The sequence below is a fragment of the Falco peregrinus genome, chromosome 5 (assembly GCF_023634155.1).
Source record: "Falco peregrinus isolate bFalPer1 chromosome 5, bFalPer1.pri, whole genome shotgun sequence".
Classification (NCBI taxonomy): domain Eukaryota; kingdom Metazoa; phylum Chordata; class Aves; order Falconiformes; family Falconidae; genus Falco; species Falco peregrinus.
In genome coordinates, this window is record NC_073725.1 from 97,274,465 (window position 1) to 97,299,468 (window position 25,004).

General features: G+C 40.8%; 1 protein-coding gene across 1 annotated transcript in view; it reads right to left on the reverse strand.

Moving 5' to 3' along the window:
* The window catches only part of TAFA1 (TAFA chemokine like family member 1), a 231,202-nt gene extending 216,397 nt beyond the window's left edge, over nt 1–14,805 (reverse strand). The window contains exons 1-2 of the mRNA XM_005229965.4: nt 14,199–14,805; nt 11,960–12,080 (exon numbers count right to left, since the gene is read on the reverse strand). Coding sequence (XP_005230022.1) covers nt 11,960–12,077 — 118 coding nt within the window. The 5' untranslated portion in view covers nt 12,078–12,080; nt 14,199–14,805. The remainder of the gene's footprint in view (nt 1–11,959; nt 12,081–14,198) is intronic.
* Nucleotides 14,806–25,004: the final 10,199 nt, after the last annotated feature.

Consider the following 25,004-nt stretch of genomic DNA (forward strand, 5'->3'; position numbering starts at 1 on the left):
GCTCTCTATAGAGCAAATAATTGATGTTCTGAGATCTGTGTATGTTATCAGAATAAGGAATAATCCCTTCTAACAAAAGCATATTTCAATTTTGTTCATGTCTTTGCTTGGTTCCTATGTGAAAGCTGGACATTAAAGTACCTCTTTAAAAGCAGACAGGACACAGATTACAGCAAGACTTCTGAAACTCTAGGCACTAATTCATACAGTACGCATTATTATACAGAGGAAGTTGTTTTGATATAGGTACATTTAAAAGCAGGTTTGCGTTTTAAACCCTCTATGAATTTTCCCTAACAGACTTTGATTCATAGATTCTGTTAGGACTAAGGGATAATCTCTTCTCACCTGTTAAAGAGCACAGCCCCTCAGATGTAGGGAGCAGCATACTAAAGACAATCCTCATCAGAAGGACTGCATTGTAAGTGTGATACTGCTTTGCAGTTTGTTTCCATCTCCAGACACTATAGATTACACATTTTCCTTTGATAGGATAGAAAAAAAAAGGAACATAAGTAAATAATTTAATTTCATAAGAACAGGGTTTAGAGGGGACTTGTGTATCCTGAACCTCGGAGGAGTATGACTGGTACAAAAAAACCCAAACCACTTCACACCACACTATGCATAGAGGGTACATCATCACGAAACACTGCAGCAGCAGGCAGCCCAAAGCCATTCAAATACAACGTAAAAAGTCAAGGAACTGCTTCACTAGGGGAAACCATTAAATGATTCACACTGCAAGCAGAAATCCCTTTCCCTTTAATTTACATTTATTTTTATCACCAGCGTTTCTTCATTTTCAGAACTTGTTCTGCTCAGTCAGGAGTTTGCTTTGCAGAGCCTACATCACCCACTCTGACCAGCACACTTACATCTGTGGTAACGTCACGACCTCCACAAGGTGTCTTGACTCCACTACAGCACCAAAAGAGGGAGAAGCTTTGGGCATATAAGGGATGAAGGCCTGGTTCCAGTAAAAGTACACAAAAAGGAAAGCAAAGGCAGAGGAGGGGGGAACAATAAAAAAAAAAAAAAAAACACTTAACCACTATGATGATATATTGCCTTGTGCAGAGTCGGCTGCAGAGACAGGCGCAAAGTACCTGTGACATTTTTCCCATTGGAACATGCTGACCAACAGAAATAATTTTTTTCCTATGGGAGAAAGGTTATCATTTATGTTTTCCCCACTTTTTGTTAGAAAACACTTAAAATACAATGTCAATATCAAAGTGGAAAATGTATTTCAGCATTTCAAATCCTTTGATCAGATAGCTCCATTTTGATTCTTTCCAGATAGCAATGTTTGAAGATATTTATTTCATTAAAAATTTGGTGTGTTCTAATTAGGACAAAATCATGACATTTTGTTGCTCAAACACCACGTCAAGGTACACTGACTGTAAGAGGGGGAGGGTCAGAGAGCCGTTTCTAAACATCAGAGCCATAAGAGCTTACACAAAGAAAGATTTAAAAGAAAATAAAGGAAACTGATTTAAAGGAAGGAAGACAAATTTAGAAATAGACTAAACAGTGTGTTGGGGTTTTTTTTTCCTGTGTGGGTTTTTTTTTGGGGGGGGGGGGGGGGGGGGGGAGGGGAGCAGGGGGGAAAGATTGAAACAAGGTAAAAACCTACAGAAAACAGCAGGTAACCTGGGTACGTTGTGGGAGTTCCACTAAATTAAAGGTTGTGTCCAGCACTCTCCTAAGGGGGGATCGGGGGGATGGAAACACAACATGCAAACGTGCACAGGGTGCTTGCTGCCCACAGCCTGCTCCCAGTCAAGGCATCTCAAATTCCCTTTCACAACTGTGCCATGGCTCTTCCTCACAACATCCTTCAAGTGGGGAACTTGGCAGAGCTCAACTTACTTGTTAGGACTCAAAAAAAAAAAAAGTCCAACCAGGCTCATAAAAAGAATGGAGTAGTAATCACAAGCATGAGATAAATATCTAATAACTGCTGTCATTGTTCAATTCACCATCTTATCAACAGTAGGAAATCAGCATCAAACAATTACCCAGTTCTGTCCTCGGGGGAAAAGGGAAATATAAATCATTTCTAACCAAGGCATTGAGGAAGATACTCAAGTGAATCATGTTGAGGTGGATGGAATGTATCCTGCCTGGCAGCTCTTCTGACTCCCAGGGTGCTGTGACAAACTGGGGTATAGATGCTGAAGCATCACTAATGGTCATCTCTACTTTTGCCTAGCTATGAGTCCCACCCCACCCCTCCGCTGTGGATCCAGATGGGTTTTAAAGGACAGAGCGAAGGTCCCAATATTGTGTAGCCCTGGGAAATCCAGAAGCTCCCATGGGCAATTCTCCACTGCGCAGGGTTCACTGTGCATTAACCAAATGTCTTAAAGTTTTAGTAAGACAAAACATGGCAAGGGAGGGGACAGAAGAGTGTCACCTTGCTCTTTGGCATAGAATAATCTCATTTAGGGACTGCTATTGCTAGTATTTTGGCCTTGTTAATTTTCTCCTCCAAAGTCAGCATTCGCTCGCCAGCTTTTGTCTATAGCTGTTATCAAGGCATTTGCATGCACTAATCCATGACAAATGGTTTCATTTGATGCACATCTGATTTCCTTGCTTGCCAGCTAGAAAGAGATAATAGAAATACCAAGAGAAACTAAATTAGAACTAAAGGAGTCATCTATTTGTCGGAGAAACTCAAAACAAGGTTAAGATAAACACCACCCAGGCAGCTGACTAGATGGAAAAAGTGCTGAGGTTTCAGCCATGAAAAGACAGTTTCTAATTACCTAGGAGAAAAAAAAAAAAAAGCTGAATTTTAAAGCCTTCAGAAAAATATGGTATTACTGCAGAAATAAGAACATTACAGGTGTGGGAGCTGGCTTAGACACAATCATTCTCTGTCACATCCTGCCCTGGCACACTGAAACCAATCACAAACTCAAACCCCTCTGTTATCTTCAACGCATCCTTTGAGTTTTAAACACACAACAGTGACTTCTGGCTGACTGACCACCCAAATTTGAAAGCACTCCATGCCAGTAACTAAGAAGAGGAACTTAATGAGTTAACGATTGTCACAGCAAACAGGGTTAATGTAGCCCTGATAACTTATGATTTAAGCAAGATTCTTAGATAAGGAAATATCTTTTAATAAAAGAGAAGAGATTCTGGGAGGAAAGACAACTTCTGGAAACACTAGACCTCCTTTATCCTTTATTTCCAGTGCTGCTGCAAACCAAAACAAGAGCTGGTACCAGCCAGAAGAACACACAAGACCTTCCGTATGTTTACATTGGTATCAGACATGACATTTGAGGTCTTGATTTCTTTCAGGAAAAAGGCAGCCACTGGCATAACTGAATATATGCTTCCAGACAGGATTTATTCATTTATCAGGATGATGACCTGTTTTGGGTAGCTACTGAGATAACAAACCTTATGTAGATTACCCCCCCCCCCCCCCCCCCAAGGAAGGAATATCAAGGCAGAAACAAGAAAGGCATGAAGATATCAAACTATTTTCAAATTACAGTTTCAACTTAGGAAACAGATTCCTCGGGGGGGGGGGGGGGGGGGGGGGAAGCTCAACACAAAACCCAAACCAAAACCAAACATGAAGTCCTCTGAATTCTCCACTTAGTTCTGATTTTAGCACATTTTAAAATGTGAAACTGGCTGATGTACAAAAGCTTCTGAATTGTAAAATTAGTAGGTTTTGAAATGCATGACAGAAAAATATAGTAGCTACTAGGTCATGGAAATACAATATATGTTGTATTAATAGAAAATATTTTTGTAGTTGTAATTGTATAATATTTTATAGTGTATTTTACCTCATCTTCCATATCCAAAGTGCCTTTAGCCAAATATGAAATGAAATTGTTTTTCTCTAAAATGTATATTTCAGGACACATTGCTCTGCAGACACCTGACTGTTAGTTTTAATGTTATTTGATCTCATTCCTGTTTGGTTTCAGGTTTTATTTAAATTCAGGATGATTCAGAATGGGAACATTTACTTCTTACAGGTTTGTGTAGACAAACATATATAATACAGATACTTTTCAACTCTTGAATATGTTCAAAGTCACAACTATGTTATTGATGATTCCTGGGCAGCACGTAGGGAAAAAGGTGATAAACAATAGGTTCCCTTCATTTATTCATACTCTTAAAAAATAAACATATAAATCAATGAAACAGATTTTCCAAATAAACTATCCTTGCTTGCTCCCCACCACTTAATTAAACACAATTAACTCTAGTTTGTTTTGGCAACCAATTAATGTCATGATCAAATATAAATAGACTCTGCAAGAAAAGATTATAATTAATAAATCCTTAACAATACATCAAAATTACACTGAAGCTTTGCTTGCCAGAAATATTTAGCAGCATTTTTGAGAAGCATTAATGAGGACAGTAAAAAAAACCCCGAAAAACAAAAACATTTTATCAGAGCGTGTGCAGTTAAGACTGAGGCTCTTGCCTGCACTCAAGCTGATCTATAGACCCTCATGGCTGCTGACATTATTTACAACATAGGAAATCATAATTCCGAGTTTCCCACTTCCCAATAAACTGACATGTACGTTCATAGGAGTTTTCCATTCAAGTTCTCCATCAATTAACTTGCACAGTTAACAGCAGAAGTGATTTTTGCACATCGTATTTGGTAGATTCACAATGGAGGTTCTCAATTCAGATCTACCATCTGCAGAAAAAATAATTAATCCAATAGGAGTTTTATATAATGCATGAGGACGCATGAAATGCATATTTTGATCTGAACCAGCAGCTCTTCTAATAATCAAGAGACAAGGATCACCATTTAAGCTGCTTTTTAATTACCTATTCATTTAGTGAGATGTAAGTATACAAATAAAACTTCACAGCTCATAGAAGAAATATTTATGCACCATTTTAAAAAGCACTCAGCCCATATGACTGTTGGTGGGAGCTGCTAGCGTAGAGCAGGCTGTTCCCAGATTACCTGTAGCTCAAAGACAAGGCACCACAGTGAGAGCTCCATGGCAGAAGGAAATTCAGCCATCACAGGTAGCAGACTTCCCACGTATTGCACTTTGCTTGGCGATTCCCAAGGAATCACTTTCACATCTCCTAAAAACTAGTAAGATCCTCCATTCCTGCAGGCAATTCAGCTCCCAAGAAAAGGTGCTCTCTCAAAGTAAAACAAGGATTACAATGGGATACTATGACACAATTATTGTCATACAGTAACAGTGATCTTACACCTGCTGTCACTGAAGTGACCTTTCAAGAAGGGTTGAAATGGTTTCTTCACCCACTGCGAAGGAAAAGGGGAAAACTGTTGTTCTGAAAGGAATACAGAAGGCAAGAGAGAGATGTCAGATAACAATCTTCTAAATAGAGCATAGAAATATGAGTCACAGATACATACACTGGGCTTTGTAACTTCATTCAGCTTAATTTACAGCCCCAGTTCCCCATTGTGCATCATTGGCCAAGTCTCATAAATTTAGAGTCCAACTGTGCTACAGTCCTCGTGGTCCCTGCCTAGAGCACAATGAAAAGAAATCTCCAGCACCACTCCCATGCAAAAGAAAAAAAGTTTATAGCTGGAGATAACTGTTCTGTACAAAGCATCTGAAAACAGCAAAAATGCTGAATCCCATCAGGAAAATAAATCTTACTCACAGCAAAGGTTGATTTCACAGAAGAGTGGAAAAGAAAACATTCAAAAGGAAATACAAAGATTGTAAGTGGGATAGGATAAAACAATGTGAAACATAATGGGAGAAAACACTTCTATCTTATGAGGAAATGCACTTGGATATTGCCTTTTAAAATATAAATGAGCCTTGGACTAAAGTAGGCTAATCATTAAAGGCAGGTTTTTCTTGATGTTATCAGCAGAAATACTTCAGCGCAGAGCAATGTAGTTTGCCTTTGGGGTTTATATTTGTAGGTGCCAAATTTTCCTTGGAACTCCACCACCGCTGTATCAATTCCCGGTCTTTAATACCATGACAGCAAGCTACAAATAGCGAGCGCGCTGAAATGTCCCGTCATGGTCACTAAAGCCCCAAGGCTGCACTGGAGATGGGGGCTCAGCACACTGGTATGGGAGGAGGAGATGCCTGCCGGGGTCATCACAGCAAGAGGTGCTTTCTGGTCCCAGTCTTCCCAGAGCAGCTTCTGCCATGCAAAGGAGGATGTGCTTTGTGCCTGCCGGCGTGGCTGCCTGCAGAGAGGCCCGAGGGAGAGCTGAAGTGGCATGGAACAGGGACAGGAGCACGGCCAGGAGGAAGGACGGAGCAAGGGGAACCAAACTGGAGCACTGAACCAGAGCACAGGCACTGCCTGTGCAAATCACATGCAGGAATCACATCCTTGGTCTCGAAACACCACTGTTAGCACCTTGCCATCACTCTTTTGCACAAGGCATGCTGTGAGGGTGATTGCAGGGAACACAGCCACGCTTGCAGTGGCTCCCGTGGAGCCACGCTGGGCACAGCGGTCTGCTCAGTGCCCCACCTCACACCTTGGCCATGCTGTTCTTCACAGTCCATCGAGCTGCAACACCTGCTCCCCTCTCAGGTTGCTTAGTCTCCCTGGATCAGAACTAACAAGGTGTTGCGTTCAGCGGCATGACTGGTGACAGCTTTCCTCCACCTGCAACCAAGATGCCAGCCTCCCAGCTACACTCCCTTCTCTGGTGAAGGGAGAGGTGTCCTCTCGCCTTTGAGCCTCCACCGAGCACTGGTCGCTCTTTAGCGATGCCTACCTACCCTTTCCCCCTTTACCAGAGGGAGAGGAGCACATTGAATTAACAGCTTACAGACCCCAGGAAAAAAAAAAAAAAAGAAAAAACCCACAACCATAGCTAACTAGCTGCAAACACACCCTACAGTTATATTGTTTCTTCTTTGGATATTTGATTTTTACAAAAAAAATAAAATCACAGGGTGCAATACTTCCAATAAAGTCTGCTGCTGCAAACAAGTGCAACACACAAGCACAGTAGGCAATTCATTGCTATCACGCTGCTAGTAATCCTACCTCACCCTTAAGTGTTGATTTCATTACATCAGTTCTCTGCCTACACAAAATACAAAGTTTTGTTCACATACATCCAAATATATTTTGTGTGCGACCAGGAACACAGTAGGTACCTCCAATCTGGATTTCTTTACTTAGCAGTCGGTGGTAGTTTCACATTTTCCAGAACAGACTGTGAAGGCCAGAGGTATATAACAGAAAGGTGTCACGAGAGAGATATTTCCAGCGAGTGACTGGAATAGCTTGTTGTGAGCAGGTTTTCCAATCGTGAACAAACCAGGATACATATGGTGTTTCCTGTGCATTTACTGGTGTAAGTGATGTCTGAATCAGGCCTTCGAGCTTATAAGTTTGTTCATTTTAATTAACACAGCAAGAAACACCAGTCGTCAGCTTTCATGCCTGTGACATGATCTGCTGGATACTGGCTAAACTGTTGCATGGCAATTTGGATATTGTATACTGAAGGCAACAGTTTGCATTCACACCGTATGATTAATGGAATACAGTTCTTGCTAATCATAGGAACTGCATATATTCAGCTACCTAGTCCCACACTTGCTTTTGTCAATACCAAGAGCCAAAATCCCGTTGAATTAATCTTCCAATTTTCAATCATTCTGCAAAATAAAGACACATTTTATTTACAGTTTCCTGAGGAATTAGAATCAGACCATCATTCTTCCCAGTTTGTTTTGAGCTGAATAGCCACATACATGTGACATATGAAAACGGCAGGCCTTTTGAAATGTGAAAATATGCAGATTCCCCCAAGGCTATAAAAATCAGTGGGAAGGCCAAGATCAGAACCGAGACATTTTTTGCTCACAGCCACAGACCCAAGGTTCTGCAAAATGCGGTCTACTGAGAAACACGCTAAGAGCATCTGTAGGTCGATGTTACTGGTTAGTTAGTGCAGAATTGCTTTGAGACTGATTTTCTTCCTTATAATATGAGGTACAGAGAAACATTTGAGACTATTTTTAATGGGCACCATCATTAACTACTGTCACAATAAAAGGTACTTCATGTTTAGTAGGCATCCAATTCCAGCCTTGATTCATTCCATGATTTCTTCCTCTGAATAGACCTATTTTTAATTAACATATTTGCAAATGTCAGCATTGCTACAGTAGGTACATGTTTTTGCTTGTGTCTGCCTCACATCTTTACACTGTCGGCAAGACTAACCTAGCATACTTAATGTGTACCTAATTATTTCGCACAGACTTACAGGTGAATCCAATGTACTTTCCCATATTTTAAGCAATGCTTGGCCAGAGCTATCTGCTGTCATCCAATACTAGCTGGTGGTCCTCAGCAGGAGGAAAACAACCCTTGTTATGGAAGAAAGCCAGAAAAATTGCTAAGAATTGCATGATTGAAAGGGTGGTGGTTATTTTTTTAAACTTAAATCCTTTACTTTGTTAATATGTTGTTGTCTTGCCAAATGCCAGCATCTACTTCCTACCTCTAGGCAGGGTCAATCCTGTCAATCAGATGATCAATGGACTATCACAGGCACTCAGCTAACTCTGAAAATCACAACCTGTCCACTCTAATCCTCAGGCCAATTCAACAGCTCTACAACTGTGTATCTTAGAGCCTAAAACAGCCAATGTGGAATTCTTCTCATTACCACTGTTTCTTATTAAATCACACAGAAGTGACATGCTTGAAAAAGATGGAGATTTGTTTCCACATAAAGTTATTTCCTGTGAATGCTTTCACACATCCTTTGCCTAACATAATTTTCATGAAAATGAAATATAGTCATAAAAAAACCTGCAGAAAGCCATGTGTAATTCCCAAGGGGAATTATACTGCAATAGCATTCAGCTAGCTTACTCCAAAGGTCTCCTCCAATCCCAGCAAAGAAGCCTGAAAATCTACCCTGCCCACCTTACCTACCAGAGTCAAAAGAAGCAGCCACCAATACTTGAGGTTACTTAACAGCAGCGTTCAAACTTTTCATTGTGTTAATGAGATAAGAAAGAATTAATAAGGAGATACAAATAATAAATACAGCATACCCAACTTAAATTCAAGCAATATTTACTACACCCTTACTATTTGTGCCTGCCTGCCAACTTTTCACAGAAAATAAAGCTACAAATACTGCCATGTAAAGCAGTTTATCACACTTGTTTTCAGGTTTGTACCTTCTGCTAAGTCATCTCACTGAATAAAGTAGTACTGAATTATGGAACTGAAAGTTTATATTACACTAACAGGAAGCTTGAGACTTGTGTGATTGCACAGTGTGTAGAAATCTATGTCAACCAGTTCAGATACTTGCTTAAGAAAGTTTCAGAAAAAAAAAATATAACAAGCTCAGAAATCTCTGAAGATAAGCCAGCCTTTTCATGTGTTGCCCTTTATTTCCAGGGTTTCAAAACCAGATTAACTGCAGTAGTACAGACAGGTGTATTCACTGTGCTAATGCCCTGAGTTCAGTTCAAGTTTATTACACCAAATACACTCCACGAGGATTTCATCTTTTACCTGCACCTCCCTGTGCTCAAGTAAGGCTCTTCTATTCATCAAGTATGAGAAGCACAAAACAGGGGTGGAACCTGCCTTTTTAATTATCTTGTACCAAAGTAGCCCCACGACGGAGCTGAACAGCTCCAATTCTCTTATTTTAGAGCATCTCATTATCTATCTAAGATCATGAACTGAAAGAAAAGGTATGCTGAGCATGCTATTGATTACAGCTATATTTGCTATGATTCAATAAGTTGAAATTTCATATACCAAATATTAAATTACTGAAATTATGCACTGGCTCATCTGCATGCATTTTTTATTCACTTTTATTTGGCTGAACATTTTAATCTTACTTACACAGTGACTAACTAAAAGTAAATGACGCATTCCTAATATTATAAATATGAAAAATAGGGTGTGCTCAGGGACTGCAGTTGAATACATTAAAATCACTCAGTTTTCTAGTTAACATATTTCCATCCCTTTTATGTACAACCTTTCACATTCAGTTGACAGACTAGAAATTCATGGCCTTATAAAAAGCACTGTCTTTATTTTCTGTTGTGACAGCAGAAATTGTCCAAAATCTCTAACAGTCTCCCTAAAGGACACTCCCTAGCTGGTAGTTCCCAGGTGCAGCACAATCTGAATCTGAGGTGAACATCATGTCAAATTCCACTCATCTGTCAATGTAGTGGATTATTTCTTGAGAGACTGAAATTGGCTGCCTGGAATCAGAACACCATCAATCTTATTCATGTAGGGTGTGGAGAAGCTGCCTGAGAAAGGCTCACAGGAGGGAAAGCTTGGCTGTTTCTAAGTAGGTGATGAGGCAGCTGTAAAACCTTCACTCTATCTGTATCACATCTCCAAGTGAAAGATTTTGTCATTTTTCACGTTTCCCCAATACTTGGTATGCATTCAGTGTCTTGCTGTTCTTGTTTCATAAAAAAGACGATTTTTCAAGCTTAGGCAAATGTTGCAGAGCTCTGAATCTGCCCAGCACTCATTTTTTCTCATAATGTCGCTTGTTTCAAGTGATTTTGTAAAATGAGATTACATTTTCCTCTTACCTATCTGTTTAGCTGGGCTGTTTTTTCCTATTTCTTTCACTGGGGGACAGACTCAAACAACCTGCAGCGTTACTTGCAATTGCATGGTAATAAATATTTTGTTCATTTCTCTGCAAGTCCCAAATAAGAACCTCACCACTCAACTTCAAATACTCTCAAACTTTTGGTGCCAGCTAGTGAAAATAACACCTTTAGTTAATCTGATGCTCTAACATAGTTACTGAGAGCTGGTCTATCAAAGGCTCAGGTCTATTCCTCTATGCTATGCATATTTTATTACAAGAAAGCAAGGCAGTGCCAATACCTGACTTTTGGACAATGAAAGTAGTTGGGAAAACTTTGAGTTGTTAAGGTGGCTAAAGACCCGCAGTTCAAGAACATCTGTCTTTGAAGACACGCCATTAGATAAAAGAACTATTTAATTATTAGTTGCCACATCATTAAATGATTCATCACTGCGAGTTAACATTTTCCATCTTTCATTTCTAAGGCTCTTAAAACCTCTCCTACCTTTCTTCGCATCCAAATTTGTTAAGCAACATTCTTGACCCATCTAATTTTAACCAGATGATAATACTGCACTAGAATGCCAACTTCGTAATTGTTAACGTGGTGCACATTCTTCAGAGAGCAATTAACAAAAGTTACATGATCCATTTCCATTAATAAAAACACAATAAAACTACTAATGTGCAGTCTCTGTGGATCACAACAGTCAAAGTGAGATGCATTTTCCACTGCTAACCTGTGGGATTTATTCTGACTTGACAGGCACTTCATTCCATTGAAAGACAGTCCCAAATTTTCCTCTGGGCTGCACTTTCACAAAAGCATCAATTTTCAGAAGTAAACTTGAGAACCTGATAATAACTGTCTCTCTCATTTATGCTAAGGCAAATACCCAACCTCCAGTAAACACTAGTGACTGAGTGAGATTTGGTGCCAGTGGGACCTGTGTCCAGTATGGATCAGGTAACTGCAAAGTTATCCAAACCTGTGTTGTCACAACACCTTTGAGTTATACACCCATTCCAGAACTGCATGAAATTTGGAGAAGGGAAGATGGAAATAAGGACAGAAAGAGAGAAAAACAATTGTCCAAAATGGGATTCCTGTGTTGGGAAGTTGTTAGAAGATGACATTAAAGGATGAATAATCCAACATCAGATTGGTAAAGCACAACACATATTAGACCAATAAAAAAAAAAAAAGATGCTGTGCAATGTAAAGGTAAGCAACTCATAAAAGTTAAATCAGAAAAAGGATTGTATGATTATTCAATCATTTATCAAGACAGACATGAGCACGGGCAGAGAGCCTGCAATCTTACGGCATCCCACAGCTGATCTCAGTCCTACCTGGTCTGTGCAGGTGATGCTGCTGGAAAGTGTGATGGAGGGACCCCTGACAGAGCAGCATTGCACAGGCACTTATCCACAAATACAGGACCCAGGACATTGCAGAGACCACTGCCATTCTCTAAACAAAATATTAGATAGACATTATTATCCATTGCCTTACAGCACACAGAATAGTCAGCTTCCATTACAACAGTATTTTTAATATTTCCCCCACCCACCACCTCTTTTACTCCTGTTCCTAAATGTCTTTTACCTCTTGGTTATTTTTCCCCCCTGGAGGATGCAATTGTCTTACAACAAAGGTCATGTCCAAAAAGGACAGCTGATGTAACAAGATGTCAACACAGAAGCCTGGATAACTTTAATAATTCAGTGGTAAAAATGAAACTGTAATGATCTGAGGACTAGAAAAAACAATGTAAATAGAAGGCTGGAAAATATTCCTGCACTGGTCCATAGCTGAATTTACAGAGGAGTTGAAAAATAAAAAAATAATCAAACAGCCAGCTGAAAAAACATGATGCCCAGACAATATCAAAACTACTTTAAACACATTACAGATAGGCATGCAACATCCTTGGGTATCTGAGATGCATTTCGAAAATACTCCATTCCCAAGACTGGAAGGCTAATACTGACCCAGAAGGTAACACTAGGTAACACTTCATTGTTTTTTACTTTTGCGAGCATTAATTTTTAATCATGATGCTGCCTGCTAAACAAAGTAATTGTTTCTCAGAATTATGTTCTAATCCCCAGATGAAATGAGCTTCCTTTTGTTCGACCTGTGCATATAAAGGGACTGGGGTATGGCCAGACTGAATTTCAGACATATTCTATAGAAGATTTGATCCTTTCACAGAGTAGATAGTGCCAGAATTTTAAAAAAGATTTCTATTACAAAGAGAAAGAGCAATCTCTTTGTCTCCCAGTGCTGGCATAATTGGCCATCCAATACAAACAAATGTGGTTTTTCGTACTTGTATTCATTACTGTACTAACTGGCTAAATCTCCCTCTGACTTTTTAACTTCCAGCAGCTCTTTCTCAGTGCCTGCAAGGATCGGGAGGTTTGCAAGGCTCAGCTACGCTACACATCGTCCAGTTCCCTTAACAACACCTTCTGCTGCATTTCATATTGCCAAATTAATCAAACTTCAGGCACTCTTATCCAGCCAATGACGTGATGCTGTCTTCTATCTAATAATCCAATCAGCTCAACATCAGCTCCACAGAGCAAGAAAGACTTAGAAAGATTAAATCTCTCTCATAGAAAAATCATGTATTTACAAAAAAATTTCAAAAAAAATAATCAAGAGTCGTATGTGATCTATTGGGGGATTTCTGCACTAGAAAAATTAACAATATTGCTATAGTGAAATACAGTGGTAATAAAAAATATGCATATAATTTATATTTTTTTTGCCCCAATATTAAAGTAGCACACAGTCTTTGGGAAGCTTTTTAAGTCTGGTTGAGAGGAACCACGTAAACTGACAAATATAATTAATAGAAAACACCAAAACATTATTTTGATAAGAGCATGAGGCTCTTTCTTTCTCTGCACTGTTTGATGCGCAGCTTAGCATGTAATTAATTTCATTTCCAACTGTTTATTTTGCAGTATACAGTCTACTTTTTCTCCCCTCTTTTTAGACCTCTATCTTGCAAAAGAGGTTCAATCCCTTCAGATCAGGGAGCTCCCAGTAGGTTTTGCATGTCTCTGGGAATTAATGCTTTCGCGTCATATTTGGTGTTCCATGCTTTTTATACAAAATGGTAAGAGAGAAAGGTGACTCTCACATAGGGATATTTCAGGTATTAAGGTTATTTAAACTGAACTTTAAAAATACTAGCCAAACAGTGAAGCAAAGCCAAACTTCCATTGCTAAATGCTTCTGTGCCTTTCCTCCGGCACCGTATCCTTTGCCACATGGAGAGCAGACTTACTTAACCCACTCAGTCTTTATTATTAGCTTCCTACCTTTTTTTTTTTCTTCCTTTTATTAAAAAAAAAAAACAACTCCCGAACTACACTATTTCAAACTACCTTTGCTCACAGCCCAGCATTTCTTACAAACATTTCTTCATGCACTTGTCAGCAAACTGCTTTCACATACACACTTTTACACACAGATCATCTTATCATTAGTAAAGAAACACAGCAGCGAGTATTCCTCCACTTATCTGATGATCTGATCTGTTTTCTGAATCTTAAATCCTAAAGAGCTCCTTACCTGAGTAATCCAACCAAGAGCAGAGCACTCTATTAGTGTTCATTGGAGAGATCTAACACTTTTTTAAATCCATTGTGTCACAATAAGGGATTTTTAATAGCTTCCCAGTAATCTTCTTTATCAGGATTAAAAGAAGAAAAAAAATCTTTTTCGTTACAAATCCTGTTTCCAGAGTAAAGAAGACATCTGAGCTCTAAGACTCTGCCGTCAGAAAAGTGGCCAAGGTTTGAGGGGTGGAAACCTTCTCATTTTCACCTTTAAATCATCTCCTAGCATCACCTTCCGCTTGATGAGACCTTTGAAGTGATCTTGAGATAATTTGCAGCTTCCAGGATACTTAAGGACGAGAAGCAGTTTACATTTAATGACAGAGCAGCCTCACTCCAGCGCGGGCAGTGCAGAGTAAGGCAGTTGTATGTACACTGCTATACGATGCTGTAAGTACCGTTGCCTATTTCAATACATCCCTGCTTGGGAAAGTATCACATGCCTTAAAGCGACACAGCCCTCGGTTGCAAGCCTCAGCCAGGCACTCGCTGCTCGCCGGGGCTTAGCAACTGGAGCTGCATTTAAATACCAGCACTCAGACTTTGCACAGAGCAGAAGAGCAGCTGGTTTTGTCTGCGAGGAGCAGGTATGAATGGGCAGAGGAGGGTGGAAAAGCAAAGCCGTTGGAGAGGCGATGGACTAAATACCCAATGAGCAATCTGGGAGACGCGTTAATTCTGCCGGCGAAGGCTTTATTCCCCAGGCGTTGCTCTGGCATTTATTCACAAGAGGCAAGTGAGACTTAAGGAAGTCTCTCCCATTTCAGGGGAGAGCGGCACATGCTTGTGAACAGGGAGGGATGGTGCAGGGAAAAGTGTAATAAAACCCAGGGGAGGGCAGGAGACTCCTACATGCTCCCATGGTCTTTCCAACACCTTGCCACAACTCCGAGTGAAATCTTTCACTCCAACTCCATTTCCAATGCATCTCAGCAGACAATGGGGAAAGAGCTCTGATTTACTCCTCCTAAATGCTAAAGCTAAAATATGCCAGATTATTTATTACAGTTATCTGTTTATTGTCTACATCTTAAGTGGCCATTTACAGGAATGGAGTGGTTTCTTCTCCCTCTTGTGCAATATGTAATTGTTTTTTAAAGAGCTATTGTATGGACTTAATACATACCATTCATTTAGCATTACAGCTCTCACGCCTGCCTACAAAATAAAGAAGGCTTGGAGACAAAACAGAAACTTCCATTTTAAGAGCCCAGGGTGCACACTATAACAGAACATGGGATTTTTCTTTTTTTTCCTTTATAACTTGTGGTAAAAGAGTGTACTACCTTTGCTACTTACCATCTCCAGACATCAAACAACAGTAAATAACAACAGTAGTAAGTAACCTTACACTCAAGTACCTCCTCCTCAGCGCCCAAGGACACCATCTCAGCAGATACATGATGACTTTAACTTGACAGACCACACACTCCTTTGGAGCTGCAGTATTTTACTGGGTAATACGTATAGGAGATTGGACCCACAGACTGACAGGAGCATTATGCTGTTCTCTGTCACAGTGCTCAGAGCAGCCCTTTACCATAGCCTTCAAACAATAAAGCAATCGGGGGGTGGGGGTGGGGGGGTGGGAGGGCATGCATGACAGTGACACAGGAGACCATTGGCAAGAGGACCCTCCCTGCACCACAGGCCACCACCACAGCATAGCTCCCATCAGGTCCCCGAGTAGTGCTGGGGAGGAGAAGGTGTCTTAGGACAAGTCTTGTAATGACCAGAGATGCTTTCACAAGGTCAAGATTTTTTTGGGGTGCTTTGTATAAAGACACATGGCATGAGTATGGTTGCAGAATATAATGTTCTCTTTAATGAAGGTTTTATTTTCCCCAATAATTTCTTAAACGCTGGAAGAAGGTCAAGAACTAGGGCAGTTGTTGCTACTTTCTGGCCTCAGAAGGGTCTGCAAGTGTCAAAGAAAGCTGATGAGAGGCAGCCAAGGCACACCAAGTACCAGAAAGAACTGATGAGCAAGGAACCAGGACCTGGGCTCAGGTTCAGCCCATAGCAGGTGGTGGTGGGTGGAGGGCTGCTGTGGTTTGCTGCCAAAGCCACAGGGAGGCTCAAGACCTTCCCCTCTTCCCATGGGAGTATGGGGGGCTTTCTGCAGCACCTGAGATGGGCAGGTGATGGGAATTTATTTTAAAGTAACACATCTGTTTAACAAGCTACGTTCCCACTAGGACTCGTGGGGAAACTGAGGGAAAGGGTATGGAGTGGGGAGCTGTGAAGAAAGAGGAAGAGCAGCCTCAAGAAACAAATAAAGTCTTCTAGGAAACTGAAAGGCCTTGCGGACAGCAGGAGGAATCAGACAAATTGTGACCGCACACCTTGGCAGAGTAGGCAGAGACAGATTTATGCAAGATACAGATTTATGTAAGGTACAGCAGAACTGTCACTCTGCCAAGCACTGCTAACTCCCAGCTCCATGAGGCTAATGCCACCATAACCCCTGACAGATGCTGCTATTGCCTAGGACAAGCTCTGCAGAAACATGGGACATGTTTTTTCTGCAGGGTAGGGGGGGGAGATCAGAGGGACAGAAGAGAATATTAAACAGCATGTGCTTGCAGTCTCTTCCCTGCCCTGGCTCCCAGCATCAGGCAGGAACAGAGGAGTCCTTGGCAAATCTTGCAAAAGCATCCTCACACCTGCTTTGATGTCTTTGCTGCCAATTTTAACTTTCAGTGGACCAACAAGACATGAAACAGCTCCTCTTACCCTGCTTTGAGCTAGGCGCAGTGTCATCTTCACCTGGTACTTAGGGGCTTTAACCTCCACACTTCAGGAGTCACTGGCTTTGACTGGAAGGGGATGATGCTACATGTGCCTATGGGCCCACATGTTGAATGTGGGGCTACTAACACTGACACATTAGAAAGAAAATTTAGGAAGGAAAAATAAGACACTAGTGAACAATCTGCACATTCCAAAATCTTTCCTCATGAAAAGGGAAAGCTGAAAGAGTAGTTTATCTCTACAAAGAAGGGAGATGGGACAAAAGATTGTGTCAACGATCCTGTGCAATGGCAGCTCCCACCAGTGCTGGGGTGGGATGTATCCAGGCCCTGCAGAGGGGTAGAACAGCCTTTGGGTTATGTGGTCCATCCCTGGCTGCTGGAAGATGAAGTGTCAAAACCAGGTCCTTCGATCTCCACTCGAATAGCTGATGGCGAACAGAAGAAAGGACAGAGACCAGGACCCGAGCTACCCATCAGACAGCATGGAAAACTGCCCATCCACAGGTCTGACTGAGAGACTCCATGGGGTTCTGGGCAGGGTTGCCAAAAGCAGACCAGTACACTGGTGTGATATTTCCAAGGTGAAAGTAGGTTGCAAGGGGTCAGGCAGGTATCAAACTCTCTTTGAGACAGGCTGCCTAACCCACACAAGGACTGCATTCACAAGAATAGCCTCTTCCTCCTGGTTCCACCATTCATCCAGAGATGCCAAGTGAATGACAAAACCAGGCAAATAAAAATAAATGCTCTTCACTGCCTGAACCTCTATTTATCGCAATTGTGTGTGCGCACAGAAAAGGAGAGCATATGCAACTTGGGCAGACTAATGCAGACAGCAGATTGGTACTTGCACCCAAATAAGGGTCTCTGACCTCTGCTTTCTGCATGCTGCCTCCTCTGCCTCTCTTCCCCTCCTCCCCTCCCCCCCCCCCCCCTTTTCCCCCTCTAGAGATTTAAGAGGACAAATCCCAGGCATGTATTTTACAGGGTCTGAAGAAGGCTCATCACCTTTGAAATGCAGAGCTCATTAATTCTAGCGCTCCTGGGACAATGAAGGTTTGCTTTTCACAGCTTGTGTTCTCCATCCCTCCCCAGCTGCTTCCACTCACCCTGCAAAGCTCTTTCCTATAGACCCAAACCCAGTCTTGGCTGCTGCCTGGGCAGCAGGCAGTGCACACTGAAGCTCCTCTGTACCTACATGTTCCTACCCCAGGTAAGCCAAGTGTAGTCTAACAGCAAGTTTTACCTTACCTCCACGAAAAGCTAAATTACTGTCTCTTGTTTTAGGTCCACAACATTTATGGAGGCTTTTTTTAAAAATCTGGTGGAGCCGAAGTTTTGTTTGGCCCCCTGCCAGTTTTCCTCCTCTCTTGAAGGAAGTCTGGTCCAACCTCAGTGACTGAACTGAGCCTATAACCTTCCTTCCCTATGTCTTCTACAACAACATTAAATCCTTTAGTCTGTATCGTCAGACTTCTTTCTCCTTTAGCTTTTCCAGTAGCAAGAGAAAATTCATTCATTTTCTTAGAGGCAACCATGCTGACCAAGAAAAGCTCAGCTAGAAAGCTACACAATTTTTCATGAAAGAAAAACGTCAAAGAAATATTTGGGGTTTTTGCCTGGCTGCAACCACAGTCTCTGTTGGCTTAACTATACAGAGCAAAAGCCTGAAAAAGCAGAGCTGAACAACTTGCGCAGGGAAGACTTTCCCATGGGAGCCCAGGATCTGATTCAGACAGTTATTGTCCCACCACAGGGTGCTGGGAAACTCGCTGTTTCTATCACAAGTGCATCCATGTAGATATAAGGGACCAGCCAACCACACAGCAACACCAGGGAACAGTGCAACACACAATGGAGAAGCTTCACTTGCTGCACTCGGCACCCAGAAACATGGTGGCCCCTTCCCACCCTGTTATCTCATGCCACACCACTGCACTACCTCCCTCTTTGCTACCTCAGCCACACCAACCTTGCTTGGTGGAAGCAGCAGTTTCGTCAGCCATCCCCCACCCCCAAATGTACAGAGAGGGTCCAACCAGCAAGACAACATAACCAAAGCCATTAAAAAACCAAAACCACATAAGCACTATAAGTAGCTTGTATTGGAAAACAATAACAAATTAAACAACAATTTGAATACTGACAAAAGCAGGAAGAAGTGAGAGCAAAGCACCAAAGGAAAATTTTTCAGTTATTTTTCCCAGCCTACCTTGAAGGTGCTGCTATTCCTTGTTAAAGGGATGTCTAGTTTTCACAATTGCTGTGTTTGGGGGATTCCAATGATTCCACTTCTTACAGTTTTTCCATGCCTAAGAGGAAAGAAAGAAAAAGAAGAACATATCTATATTTGTCAAGGAAGTTTATATCAAAAAGTTTGTGTCCTAGTTATTTTTAAAGTATGTAGGACAATGCACAAAAAAAATCTCAACCCTTATCTATAGCTTGCCATTAGCCAACAGGATCAGCACTTGCTAAGGATTAACAAAATGAATTATCTGTGCAGTACATTATCATCACGCAACAAAATTTCAATAGCACTCAGTGTATTTAAAATATAACCACAAAAACATGAGTATGCTCAGGAAATCGTGGCAGGTAGACATAACCTTCATATAATGGAGCAAGTTGTTTATTTAGTTTCAGTTCAGAGATACCAAAAAAGCAAAATAATCTAAGTTAACACAGCCCTAGAGTGATGCTGGTCATGGTGTTCTTGTCAAGTAGTGATACTGTTATCCTTTATCAGCTATACATTAGCTGAAGAGATCACCCTGATCTGAAAATCCAACTCATTGATTCTCAACTTCTGCACAGCACAAACTCAAGAGCCTCCAGCTCAGATATTCTTACATTAGCCTAGTTGAACACATTATATGAAATACTGTTGAAGTATTCTTAGTTTCAGAATGAACTATTACTATTGCCAGCCTGCAGCTGCCTTTCCAGACCAGTTAGAATCACATCACACGCAAGACCCACCTACAGCAGACAAACCAAGGGCCAGAGCACATTAACTGAAAGTTGGTATATCTATAGTCAGAGAGGACACTTGGCGTTTGATTTATCAGTTTCAGTACATCAAATATCAGTCCTCAAGCACAGTTTAGTGTTTACTTTTGCTGTTGAAAAGTAAATTTTACGTGAAGGTAAAAGTGCTTTCAATATTCACAACATAAATAAAATAAATCCAACAGAAGCAAAGCAATTAAGGCAGCAAGCAAATTCACTAGTGAGTTCAGACACGGTCACTGGGATGTCTTCGCTCCCTCTAGGCTTGCTATGATCCTACCTTTAGTTAAATTTAAACAATTGGTCTCCATTATCCCCAGGTAATAAAAAAGGAGGCTTCAACAGCAGCTAAAGTAAGTCTCTTCCATCAAAGTTCACATATTTTAAACATCAGCATAGAAATGGGGCTATCTAGGAAACAAATTTCTCCCTATAGCACTGCAGCAAGCCACCCCCAGCTTGATAACCCATCTCTTTCCCAGCTGCACTGTGGTAGACTTTCCTCCCCCCCAAGCCCAGCCAGCCTCCCCTCTTCTCCAAGCTCAGGGAAAATAGTAGAAAAAGCATCCAGAAGCCATAGCAAAAAAGGCTTACCCCATAGACCAGAGCTCAAAAATACATCACCCCTTTCCCAGCTACCCTCAACCCTCCTACCACTGTGAGGAGAAAGAGCTTCCCCAACACACCACAACAGCCCAAAGCACAAACCATGAACACAACCAAGAACCCAATCCACCAGCCCCAAAAAGCCAAGCTCCCAAGACACCAACCTTAAAAAAAAAAAAAAAAAAAAAAAAAAAAAAAAATCAGGTGTCAGCTCACAAGTAGGTTTAGCTCTTGCTTCTGTCTCTCCCTAACACAAAAAAAACTTCTTTCTATGAATTTGTGGCGGCTTCCTCCACTCCCAAAGCAAACCACACCCAACTCCTCTCATCTCCTTTCACAGATTGGCAATTTTTACAAACTCAAACCACCTGAGCCTTTAAAGGGTCCACATCCTGGCATAGGAATGAGCTGGTCTGAAGGCTCAAAAACCACCAGGTGCAAAGTATTTGCTTTTTAAAGTAAATCCCAGTAACAAGGCGCAGCCAGGCTGATTTGGAACATATGCCAGGATGTGTGCTAGGGAACACTGCACAGAGCTCTGCTATCAGCCTAATGCTTCTTCTGGCTGTGAAGCGTCTCCAGGCACCCAGGCATGCCAGGGTGCTCCAGTACACATCAAATGCACATCATGGCACAACCCAGCACCTGTGCTCAGAAGCGTCTTATTTAGGAAAGAAAGCTTTGGCCAGTACCTCTGGAAAAGGAAAATGCAAGGAGCCGATCCCATGCTGCAGTGTTGCACTTATGGTCTTGATAACTCCAGATTCTACCCTGAAAATAACACTTTAAAGTCTACTAACTCTGCATCAGCCCCAGCTGCAGTGGAAACCTCAGCTCTTCTATTACACTAGGGGATTGACCAAATAGCTTATTTGCAAACCTGTGTATTTGCTTCCACTTTATCACAAAGAAAGCCAGTGGTGGAAAAAACATTAACAAATTGAGAGGTTTCTTTGCTACTGGCCCCCTGCAGTGTGAACTCTAGTAATAGATTTACTACATGATCTTAAATTATGCTTCAGTTTATTACTGCTAAAATGCCTTGCACATACCTATTTTAGTAAGCTTGGAGAGCCTCAGATTAGAGGTGCTGCATAAGGAAATGTGGTTATGGATGAAATGTACTGGTGTGCCATACTGTAGCCTAAAGTTTGTAGGAAAATCCTTGAAAAGATCAAGCAGGCAGACAGGGAAAATTTCTGACTTCAGTTGTGTTCATGGAAAAAAAACACCAACCAACCAAAAAAATTAGAAAGCAACACAAAAGACACCCTTAAAGAGGTAGAAATGAGAGATTGGGGAAAGTTCTCCCACTGGAACAAAGAAAAAAAGTGAGAATCAGCATGAATATGTGATACTCCGCAGCCAGAACTTCCCTGATGCCATCACTTCAACAAACACAATAGCTTGAGATTTAATTCCTTGTACCAGCTATGGGCTTTGTCATTATTTAAGTAAAACACTCTAAAGCTCTCTTCCGTACCTCATCTGCTTGTTTGCAGGGCTGGGCAGCACGCTTGTGCCAGAGCCCCGTGTGCTGTGCTAGTGCTGGAAATGGTTAGTTTCTGAGTAAAGAATTAGTGCATGAAATGAGCATGGAAAAAATCGTATACTGTTCTGCCTGTGCTTCAAAACAGGTTGGTTGATTGACAGCAAACCCTATACAATAATTCCTTCCAGGCAGATGGCAAGATCACGATTTGCTTTTTGGTTGCAATTTTCCGCTGCCTCTCACAAGCAACCTAACTATATGATCTACCAATAAAAGAAGGGTCTGGGCTGGTTTATATGTGTTTTACAATGCTCACATCAAAACATATGGATTAATATTGTGACGAGTTCTCGTGTTCCATTTTGTAAAATTCTGCCTTGACTTTACCTCCAACATCTCATAGCTGATTGTATGTAGATAATAGCTTCATAAATCCACACAAAAGCAACTTGTAAATCCCTACACCACCCCTGACAGACAATACTCTTTTGAACGTTTGCGTAGGTGTTGAAAATCTTGCCATACATCTCAAGCTCTCTAAGCACATATTGTTTTTAGGCTGCCATCTGCTAATGCACAGTTCCACCCTACGAGAGATACAGGAGTGCTCCAGTCTCCAGTCTGCTCTGTTTTCAGATTTACTCTTTTATTCCTTCCAATTCTCAACACTCAGATTCTGTCATTCTTAACCCTCACTGTAGTTACAAAGTTCAAGAGACCCATTCACACCACTGCTAATTTTCAGTCATAAAGAACATTTATTGAATGGGTACCCAGGCATTTGCTTTAATGAACAAAAGCAATGCTTCATGCAGTGGTGTCCCTGGAAGCAGACTCATTTGTCTCTGTGTCATCTGGTGCGCACATAGAGAGGGGCTGGGCCAACCAGCAACTTCTGAAGCACTTGTTTCCAGTGCTTGTATACATAAAAGCATGTGTATTAAGTTGGTGGCAAGGGAAGAAGACAACTCCCAAAGAAATAATGTGGGTAACATCTTGAACAAAGCAAGCCATGCACATCACAGTGCAGAATGTCGGGATCTAATTATCATAATAAGGAATGATGAACATTATACTTGACTGGTTTTGCTCTTCACTGAAATTGTCAGCAGTACTCTTTTTCTTACTGCTGCTTTTTCTTCGCTACCAAGCATATTAGCAGAATTTATAAGATTATATTTAATTCTATTATTTTTTTTTGTTAGAAAACAGATTTATAAGGGATAATTTAGGTTAGGTTTGCTATGCAGGATCTGTCACTGAAATATATTGGAAACTGCAAATTTAACTCTAGGAAACTGAGGAGTATGTTATCACATGCCAGCTGAAATTTATCTGCTTTGATCCTTTTTTTATATTCCTCTTCTCCCACACATCCCTTTTACTACCCCACCTTCTTCTCAGGTTTTCAAAGATTTTGTTGTCATTTGCTTCTGAATAAAATACTAGATTCTTTTGGCATTGTAGGCTCTGTACATCAAATCATTGTTCATCACACCCTGACTTCTGTGCACCAAGCAGAGAAGTCAGAATAAGTGAGCATACACAATGGTGCAGAAATCCTTCCCATATTGCTTGCAAAGCATGAAAGTGAATAAAAGAGGACCAAGAAAAGAAAATAGAGATTGGAAAATGAAAATATAAAGGGCTGTATGTTTGAATGAGGCACAACTAGTAGTTTTGGGTTTTTTTTTTCCAGCCTGTACAGCAATCTTCTCTCTCATTCCCTAAATTGTACAAAAATGGTCTGGTAGACTTAAGTTATATGTTTTCCTTGATTTCAGTAATCAAGGTAAGCCGGGACAATCTTTTCCATTGAAAAAAGAATTCTTTTTACATCTAAGAAATGGTAGTAGTTTTTGTTTCTTTTACCTATGCTCCAGCAGAAGATTGCAGCTCCTTTTTACAAGCTATTGGTTGCTAGAGATATAAAGTATCTCTTCAAAGTATGACAGATGAATTCTCATGCAATTAAATATGATACCTTTCAGAGAGCCTGAAAACAACCAATAGATTTTCAGGAAAATGCTGAAAATTGGCTTAATGTTGCATAAATAAAGATATTTATGCAACCTGGAATGAAATTCTACCACAAAGCAGGCAGCTAGGCCCTACTTAGAATATCAAATCCTTCTTTTGAGAGTTTGCATGGGTCTTTAATGGACATGGGGCCATTTGCCATCCTTCTGAATGTCACCTGATACAGTTATCACAGCTAAATTTTAAATATGAGTAATTTTTCAGGCAGCATAATATCCAGTTGGCTCCTCCTTCTATTTCCCCACAGGATGCTGAAAAATGTTAAACTGTTCTCTTCACAATTAAATTCATGAAACACTTAAATTCTATGGAAGCCAGACACCAAGGAACAGGGAAATCATTTCATCTCATAATGTTTTAGAGCCCCTAGGCAAATGTAAACAGTGTATACTGTGATAGAGGAAGGATTTATTGCTGCTGCTGAACCGAGAATCTGCTGATTTCTTTTTAATTCCAGTAGATTTTTGAGGGTAATTCATTTATTACAGAATTTTGGTGGAATTATTATTTAGGTAGTTTGAACACACCAGACTCATTTGTGTGGAAATGCATTTTAAACAAAAAGGTACAGAACCAAATCAATCTGTATTGAACTAACACTGGCCTGTAACACTGAATCATTACTGGGCTCACTCTGCTGCCAGAGCATAAAAGGGGGTTTGAGCTCTCTCGCATATCACAGCTTCTGGAGTCCAAGTAACATTTAATAGGCTACTACTGGATGTGCTGCTGGAGCAAGCTTAATCTTAGGCAAGGAATTGTCCAAGTCACTTTTATATTCTTGCAAATATTTTACCCAAGCTTAGTTTCATTGATTTTGCTGAGAAAAACATCACTAAACTCTGCACCCAAC